Here is a 10,136-nt window from a genome sequence, read left to right on the forward strand (position 1 = left end):
ATAAAAAATAACTATAAGAAGCTAGATAAACGCGAAATTGTAGGAATGTGAAATGAATTCTAATGTATATTTTCAAAATTCCCATTGTTACAAATGTAACTTAGTTGAAACCTTACAGAAATTCAGGTCCTCAATGCTCTTAAACTTACATGTAGTACTCTATTTGGCCCTTTTGATTCTTTTGTAGACGAAACGCCATCTGGAGTACACAATTTTAATCCTGGTATCTTTGATGAGTATATCATAAGAGGTATTTTTCTACTTGATATTCTACTATTTAAAGGGTCGACGAATAAAAATATTAAACAATCTAATATCTTTATTTCACATTCATGATATGATGTGTGTGCGTAAGTGAGTGTGTGCATGTGCGTGTGTGTGTGTAATGTACTGACCTTTTCTGCATATGGCCCACTCATCCTGATGAATCCCCATCTTATCTCGTAGGACAGGATATGATTTAGCATTAATTAAATGCGCATCCTCCTCAATTCTGTCAAGGCTTGTGATAAGAAGGGAAAGTAACTCATCAATATGTTGGTGATCATATTCAGCTCGAACAATTCGTGTTTTTATCAAGTTTACTACATCGTTCCCATTAATGCTAATGTTGGTCGTTTTTGTTGTATCTTTTGGTCTTGCTCCTGCAGCGGTAAAGGAGTCATGTTTTATATCAAGAAGAACATCAGTGTCAATTAAATGGCTATGCTTTTTGCTGTCTTTGAAAAGTCCAGCAACACGTTCGTCGTCAAGGGGGGCTTCCAAAACGTCCGGTTTACTTGAACATATTGTTACGACCCAAAGAGTATGTAATTTGTAGATTTCCTGAAACAAGTCTTCAAAACTATGTATATGACTTAAATCCCTGTTAACAGTATCGTGTATTCTATTGGCAATGCAAGTTGTAAACGATAAATTGTCAACAAAGTTTTGATCATAATTCAAGTACTTAACAATTTGTCTGTAGGTTGCAAATCTTTTTAGATACGTATTTATAAGTTCGGCAACGTGTCCACTATAACAAGGAAATGTAATTTGACGACCGGTATTCCTTTCCAAAATCTTGCTCTTAGCTTCTTCCATAAACTGCTTTTTACATTTGAGGACACGATCATATCTTGGATGTTTATGAATGATTGTTTTGCAGGTTGGACATTTTATAACAAGAGCATCTTTTGATTTCCTCATATATGCATCTAAAATTGTATCCATAAATGTGTGACCACAATCCTTCAGGGTTACGGTTTTACAAAATTTTGAATATAGATAGCTCCTATCGTCCGGAACCTGATTTGGTTTGCATTCTATACAGAAATCTGGACAAGGCTCGCCACAATATCCAGAACATATGTGTCCACATCCTAGAATCGTTTTGCATGGTTGACTACATTTTTGACGGTCGCATATTTCGCTACATAATTTGGAACACTTTGAATGAGGGCACTGCCAGACGCACGGTTGTTTACACGGTTTACATGGTTGACTACACGTATTGGTACACTTTCTATGATCACAAGCGTAAGTACATGGTTTGTTGCAAGGTTTGCAATGTAGACAATTGTAACCGTTGCATTTATGTCCACATAGCTGCTCCTTTTCGCATTTTCTTTGACATATTTTGTGGATCATGCCGTCCTGACATTCAATGCAAAGATGCGTACAAATATGGCCACATGAAAGCAGTTTCTGGCATTTTGAAGTACATTTTATAGGAAGTCCAGCTCTATGACATTCAATTTGAATCGAATGCCCACAGGGTAATTTTTGCGAAATGTGAAGACAACATAAAGGTATATCAATCGTATTCATTGGGTTTTCTGCAGTATCGATTTTATCGATGACTTGTTTCATACTACATGGGATATTGGTTGTGTGGTTACATGACGAATAAGTATATGGAACTGCTACATTGCATTGTAAAGCTGATTCTTCCCTTTCCTCTTTTGATTCCCAACACTTAACGCTGAGAGAATGTCCACATGTTTTTAAGTATACGTCAACGTTCGACATACACCTGACATGGTCTAATACCGGATCTACACTACATGGAAGGATTTGTTCGTGTTGACAGTTAGGCATTTTCTTTTTAATATCAAATGAACAACAAATCTCCTTTGGATTTTTATAGCATTCTACCTTGTTTACATGGCCACATGTTGGTAAGGTTTTGTGTACAATTTCCAAACATTCAAACGTGTTCAAGTCCTCTGAACAAGCCATTTTCTGTACATGCTGACATCCGGATATGACTCTTTCTATAATGTCGGAACAATTACATGGAGTAGGATAATGACATATCCTATTACACACATGAAGTTTGTCGCAAACCTTTGTGCATTTTTCTTTGCAAGTTACATTTTTTGCTAGATAGCAAACTACTTCAACTGTATGTCCGCAGTTGAATTTCTTTGTGACGTATTCCTTGCAATTTATTTTATCTAAATCAGTTTGACATCCTACGATTATCTTGTGTTTGCACGTCTTGAAGGTCTTTTCTGTTTGTATCAAGCATTTGATTTCATCTTCGAATACACGCTTAGATTTGTGACATTCTTTTTCGTATTCATGACTGCATTTAGATCTCGTATCGATTACTTTTTCTTTACACTTAAAGCTGTCAACTTTTGTGTGACAATGCATTATAGCGGTATGGCCACATTTGAGAAGTCTCTCTACTTCTGTATTACATTTATGCTCTGATGGCTCCATATAACATTTTACTAGGTTAATATGTCCACATGGAAGTTGTTTTTCTATTTGTACAGAGCATTCACATGGATTGGGTTCGTGACATCTTCTACGGCATTGGTGTTCGTCCGGACATGTCCTTGGACAGTTTTTCATACATTTATATTCGGTATGATCCCTATCAAAATTGTGACATCTAAATCGGCATGCATGACCACAATCCAGCCTAAACTCACAGAGAATACCACATCCACCATCAGGGGCTTTTAGGAAGTCCAATGGAGATATTGCTTGAATTTCCTGCTTTTCGGGGTGATTTTGACAATACAAAAACAAACCTTTGCCGATACCGTTTTTACTTTTTAGTTTATTAGATATAACCTGCCAATGTTTGGATTTCTTTGTCAGAGTATCGATGTTGCCTATGATGTACAGTCCCTTCTTGGCTCGAGATAATGCAACGCATATCCTGTTTTCTTTATTAAGAAACCCTATACCCTCGTTCTGATTGCTTCTGACTAAGGACAAGATGATGACTTCATTTTCTTCGCCTTGATAGTTGTCTAAAACACATATGGTGACACCTTCAAATTCTGCTTTAGGCATTTTCTTTTGAATACAATACATCTGACCTGAATAGGCTGCTAAAATCGTTATTTGACTAGGCTTGTAGCCTTGGTTCAACAAATATCTGCATAATTCTTTTGCATATTCAGCTTCGAATTCATTGGAATAACTTCTTCCATCATCGCTGTAAACTTCAGGGCTCGAATGGTTGATAAAGTAAAGATTCTGTCGAATTCCTCTAACATCTTCGTAATAAGTTACATTTTCGTTGTCTTCCAAAGTAGGATAAATATGTCTGACCAGATCTGCAATATCAGGTCTCATTCTATGTTGTCTTTGCAGGCAATAATAATGTAAATCGTTATTTATCATTCTTTCAAAAAGAGAGACCGACAAATTGTATTTAACTGCAAGTTCGTAAACAGCTGGTTTAGGTTCCAGTTGTTTGTGGTCACCTATAAGAATGACGTGTTGACAATTTTGACTGAGGGCTGTAACAATATGTGCTTCCAATACTTCAGCAGCCTCCTCTATAATTGTAATTGTTGGTTTCAGTTTTGCTAGAGAATCGTAATATCGGGCTGCAGCCGTTGTTGTCAGTGCAATAACAGATGCTTTGCTCATAATCAGTTCATCAATTTGAAGTTTAGCTTTTTTGTATCTATCAAACAATGCACTGATTAGTTCTTCAGTGTCTAGCAGTTGTTGTTTTTCTGATTTTATATACTCGGAGACCCAGAAACGATAAAACTTCCAGCGATCTTCTAAAGTTAGTTCCCAGAGATTTGTGATGATTTCTGCTGTTTCTTTGATAATCTTTTCTCCAAATTTGATGTTTTGTTTCACTTTTTCTGCCTCATTGCGCAATACGTCACGACACCTTTCCTCAATATTTTTCTTTTCGTTTTTCTTTAGCTGTTTTATGATGTCTAAACCTAAATTTTCGGTACTACCTGCTTCATCGTATTCGTCATCTTCTATGTGTCTTTCAGCATATTCGAATTCTGCTTCACTTGTAATATCAATATAAACTGCATCATCGTCAGTAATGTGGTTATTTATGTCTCGGCCTGTTAAACCATTTGGGCGTCCTTGATAGATTTTCTCAACTTCTTGGTACCAAAATTCTTCCGTAACTTGAAGCCATCGGTAGAATTTCTTGTCTGGCTTTTCTCCGAATTCTTTTCTATGATCGCTGGAAATTACAGTCTTTAAAACAATGAAGCCAAGAACAATGTGTTTATTTTGAATAGCCGTTAATCTTGATTTGATTTGCATCATGCGTGATTTCAATCTGTCAACAAGTGTAATGGTGTTGCTATCTATGTTTTTCATACGTTGTAGTTTGTAAGCTGTTTTGCGATAGTTCGATAGGAACTTCGATCGATGTTTAAATAAGGTAAACTTTTCAACTGATGGATTTTTACATCGACTCCCTATTCTGACAATATCTTCCTTCGGAATGAAACTTTGAAATTTTATTATTCCTTCAAGGAACTGGTCTAAGGCATGATTTGTAAAACAGACAACCATGACAGAATTTTTACACTCATATTCAAACATATCTTCATCATCCGGAATTCTTCTGTATAACATGTGTTCATCCATTAAAACATTCCGATCACTCCAAACTCTCTTGTTGTACAGTAGTATTTTAGCAATTTGTAATCCTATGTGGGTTTTGCCTGTACCCGGGGGACCTTGTATTACAACGAACTCTTTGGTTAAAGCGGCATGAAATGCTTCCCATTGAGCAGCATCAAGGTGTAAATCGTCCATACTAGGCCATTCTTCAATATTCATAATATTCACACAATCACTTTGTTTCGTGATAGGTTTGAAGTTATAAGTGTGAGACCCTTCTCTAATATAACTCGGTGGGAAAATATCCCTTTCGCAATCGACAATGTATCTTTTGAATGGTATTTGCCCTTTAACCTTTTTTAGGGCCGCCAAAACATGGCGATAAGATTCAAAATATGCTGATGATGACTCAATCATTACACCGTTGATGTTACGTGGGATATTTTGGTGATTTCTTGTTGTGAATATTTGTGCTTTGAATATACCTAACCGCTCCAAATGATTTCTGTCAGAATCAACTATAACTGCGAATAAAACTGTGCGAAAATTATCAAATGAAAGGCAGACAAGAGACCCATAGATAAGTCTCTTTGAGGTAAACCAGTTTATTTTCTTTACATGTTGATAATCGAGTTTGATTTCATAAACCGATCCAAACTCAGGTGATAACGTGGTCCCTAAAATTTGTACATTACGATATAACCTTCCATCTTCTAACCGAATATGACGACCACGTGGTTGATTTTCATCTTGATTTATTTGCATATACTCTTTCACCGCGCTTCTAAGAGGACAAATAAAATCCTCTCTGTATAATCTAAACTGAACATCAAGATAATGTTCAAGGTTTAAATATTGCCCTTTTGACTTGTTTCGACGAAGAAATTCGGTAGGTTCAAATACGTCTCGATCGCTCGGTATGATGGGAAGTCTACGAAAATCGTCTGGTGGTAACAGTTTATCCTCAAAGTCCTCTTCAACTTTTGATATCGTCTTACATTTGGCCTTTTCTGTTAAGGTGTGAATTATATCCTGTCTTAATTTCGAAACGTTATTGAGTTTTGTTTCCTTTTCAACTAAAGAGTCGCTGGTTATGATCTTTTGGTTAAGAAAATCAATTAATCCAATTGTCTGTGGTGTAATTGCAGAACTTGGTGTTCTCATAAACAGCTGCTGAATTATCAGAATAAAATCATCTAAGAGACAGTTTAGTGGATGAAAACATTCTAGATGTTCGTCATACTGCTGTAGTAAGCTCAAGCCATCGAATCCTAGAAGGCTTGAATCTGAAATATCGCACAACAGCCGTAACATCAAGTCCGCATTACCTCTGCCACCAAGGGCCGTGCTTACGATGTGTACAAAAGCAGAAATTGTTTCCCACTTCAAATCAGATTTATTCATAAAATATTCTAAATTGTTAGTCGATGTTAGACTGAGCAACAATTCTTTCTCGTCTATGTTATTTTCAAACATTTCCAATATGCGTCTAGATGTCAAACAATTTCCAGGACTTTTGAAAGACATCTTTGCTGTTCGATTCTTTAAAATGTTAAATCAATAATGACCTGAAATAATAAGAAAAAATGTAAATCACATCATTCAATCATTTTTGCCACTTTACTTCCCAAATCTATCAAACAGTACACTTTCGGGCATGTATCGCCGATTTACTGATTAGATTGAATTTAAGTTGAACGTATTTATGATATAGGTTTTACTACAAAAATCACATAATCTTGATATTATCAATAATCAATGTAAATGATGTCAAGGTCAGATAAACCCAACCAGACTGACACGAACATATTAGAATATTCCATACACAAAATATAGTTGATCTATTGCTAAGAAACGGACCTTACCACTACAACTGAACAATGACAAATGAACCATGAAAATCAGGTCGATTAAGGTCAGATGAACCTTGCTAGACAGACATGTACACCTGACAGTCCATCCATACACTAATTGAGTTAACCTATTGCTTATAGTATCTGAAAATCCTACTTATCCATGCACGAAAACTTATCACTGACCAATGAACCAGAAACATGAGCATAAGGTCAGATAAACCTTGCGAGAAGGACAAGCACGATCTTTATGTATACATGTGTCGATTAAAGTGGACCTATTGATTATAGTATTTGAGAAACAGACCTAACCAAGGAAACTTAAAATCTCCCCTTTCTCATTTTATTAATCCTAACAGCGCAGAGGAAAGTTGCATTAAGAAAATACAGCAAAATTGGATTAAAAAAATTAGATTGTGTCTTCTATTTGCTTTTGATCCCTTTATAACGGTAAATCAAAACTGTATACTATATAAACTTTACTACATTGCCTACGTGTGGCCACATCCCTTCAGAGAAAGTCCAAAAAGAAATGTTTATTTCCAGAAAAAGACGAATCGAATCAGGTTGGAAAATATAAATATTGCTTACACTGATAATCAATTACGATATTGGTTGGGCTTAATTCCTAAAATTCAAAATGATTTATTTGTTGGAACAGAAGTATCGCATGAAACACATAATGTCTGCATGCAGTTAACGACGATAAAATAGTTACAGTATTGAATTTTCTACTCATAATAATAAACTCTAGTACACTACATCATCTTTAAGGTCGTTGTCTCTTGCATATGGATCTATATATAATATATATATTTCTATTCATCTACATACCCAAACTACATGATGCCTCCCAGTTAGTATAAACATGTTACATTGTAGAGGAAAGCAAATAATAACAAATGCATCTTACTAATCATTTCATTGGCAAACATACTACATCTCTTTATTCTTATAATTTTAACTGGTAATCAGATCTTGCCAGCCACATAGGAATGCGTCATATTTCTCAAGTACTTTCTAGTAGTAAAATGTATAAATTAAGTACAGTACTGTTGTTTTTACTTCCTGGTAAGAAGTAGTAAACTGCACAAAGATTTTCTTTGAACATTTAACCACTATTGTTTTTAATTTCGGGATTTAAAAAGTATATTTTTGTCGGCTCACCTCGGCCATCGTAAGTTTACAAGCTCCTTCCTTTTAGATTTTTTTTTCCTACAGTATTTTATTACATTTTTTTTTTAAATGAGGAAAGAAGTCAAATTTGATTACCTTTGGTTAATATACAATTTTTATTCATATAAGTCTTCGCGTATTAAGAAAGAATTATATTATATAACCATTTATGCTGGTTAAAGTTTTGATCGTCTGTTGCTCTCGTACGGTACCTTCTCTGTTTCTTCTGGTTCCTGGCTGATCTTGTCTTCCAAAGGCCAGTATAAAGGTCACTGAAAAGGAACAACCAAGTTACTAAAGCATATGAAAATGGGATTAGCAAGGAAAGTTAGTGGGTGTGAATAATAAAGGTCTGAAATATGTAGTGTACGTCAATAAAACAGAGACCCAACGACAAAATAAGTAAACAAAAATAAAATAACTAACTTTAAAAAGGTCAATAAAGGACAATATTTTTAGTGCCTACACAATATGTCAATCTCAAAATGGCCCCTCCTCTAAAATTAAAATTTGTCATTAAGAACAAATTCCATAAACGATCAAAAACAACATTGATATTAAAATATCAAATTATAGACAATCATGGGGTTTCAGACTTTGGATAGGCATATGAACATGTTGCAAGTTTAAACTATAGTTGATTTTTTATAAAACCTCAATCTTTATCTGGGTCCGATAAATAGTAACACATAGGTGTGTGTGTTAGCCGATTGCATCCCCTTTCAAAAGTGGGGGTGGCAAACTATGGCCCACACACAAACACAAAATGTTTGGGAAAACAAATTATTGAAAATGATAAAATGAAACTGAAAGTCGAGACTAACTTCTATTAGACTTTACTTAGGGAGTTACCATTTGATTTTTATAGGGGTGGGGGCTATGATGAAAAATGTTGTCTTGCATTTTTTTTAGTTGTAATCTCTGTCCTGCCTTTTTATTTATCACTCTATTCGGTCCTGCCTTTTTTTCATTATGTTATCCTGCCTTTTTTTTTTTGCCCCCCCCCCCCCCCTCCCATAAAAATCAAATGGTAGCTCCCTTAGATGATTTTTTTCTTGTTTTTTTTTCCTTGTCACTTTCAGAAGTTTGCCCCACTCACATTATGCAGTCTACTCCTACGTCACTGCAATGGGTAAAAGAAGAATCAAAGAACGTACTATAAAATATAGCACAAGACAACCATTTAGCTCCATGATTAAAAATTGGATGCTTCTTTTTGTAATTTTATTGGGGTGTTAAAGCGTCGATTAAAGTATATATTGTATAAAGTGCGAAGTTTTATATGACCGTCATTTTCATAGGACAAAGACTTAAGTTTTATATTGTATGATGTACTGCCGTTCGCTGACAAACCATGACGATCTGAACACACCTAAAAACTATAAATGAATTTCCACATTGTCACTGTATCACATATAAAGTCAAGCGCGGATCCAGCCATTTTTAAAAGGGGGTTCCATCACATGCAAGTCATATAAAAAGGGGGTTCTAACCATATGTCCCCATACAAAAGCATTAGTTGTCAAACAAAAAGGGGGTTCCAATCCCCAGAACTGCCCCCCCCCCCCCCCATTTCCCTCCCCACCTTCCTGGATCCGCCACTGGTTCAAGTGACATGGAAGTGTGCTGTTGTCTGTCTAGTAGTATCTAGCTTGGTTTGAAATTAAAGCTACTCACCATTCTTAAATCTATACAATTTTCTACAATGATTTCTATAGGTGGAAACATACCTGACACCATGTTTACAGTTACATAGCAGCACAACGTAGTTGTTTATACACTTTTCGTAAAATCGAAAGTGAAAGTAGAAGAGGAAAATTCCCGGTAGTCAGGTGTATGACCTTTCCTGTGTTGTGTAATCTCATGACGTTAATTATTTTATCTAAATTGCATAGTATGTTATTTTTAAAAGTCGATATTATAAAAACTATAAAACTGAATATATATACTGAAAATATTACCTCCTCAGATCATATTTTAAATATTGTTGATTTGTTTTTTTAATTATTGAGATAAAGTCCTCAGATTTTTCATATATAAAAGCAATTATTATACATGATGTAATACCTTTCAGTAACCTAGTTACAGAGCTCTTCTATTAACAGTAGATAGGCACGGAACATTTGCTTATCGGAAAGGGGGGTTGGGTTTTTTAAAAAAATAAGCTGGCCTCCATATTTATAAAAGAAAAACAAATGGCCTTAAAGTTGATAAAAACTTGATCTTCAGCAAGTATGACAAGTATGATGTAATTGTTTTCTTCGCTCG

General features: G+C 35.1%; 1 protein-coding gene across 2 annotated transcripts in view; it reads right to left on the reverse strand.

Annotated features, from left to right (window-relative positions):
• Positions 1 to 9,655, reverse strand: part of LOC127734621 (NFX1-type zinc finger-containing protein 1-like) — a 13,740-nt gene extending 4,085 nt beyond the window's left edge. The window contains exons 1-3 of one of the 2 annotated variants that reach the window (XM_052244597.1): positions 9,599 to 9,655; positions 8,081 to 8,140; positions 396 to 6,407 (exon numbers count right to left, since the gene is read on the reverse strand). In XM_052244597.1, coding sequence (XP_052100557.1) covers positions 396 to 6,366 — 5,971 coding nt within the window. In that variant the 5' untranslated portion in view covers positions 6,367 to 6,407; positions 8,081 to 8,140; positions 9,599 to 9,655. Of the gene's footprint in view, positions 1 to 395; positions 6,408 to 7,964; positions 8,141 to 9,598 lie in introns of both variants that reach the window. The other variant, XM_052244598.1, reaches the window with a different exon arrangement.
• Positions 9,656 to 10,136: the final 481 nt, after the last annotated feature.

This window comes from Mytilus californianus, unplaced genomic scaffold (genome assembly GCF_021869535.1).
Source record: "Mytilus californianus isolate M0D057914Y unplaced genomic scaffold, xbMytCali1.0.p SCAF_3, whole genome shotgun sequence".
Taxonomy (NCBI): domain Eukaryota; kingdom Metazoa; phylum Mollusca; class Bivalvia; order Mytilida; family Mytilidae; genus Mytilus; species Mytilus californianus.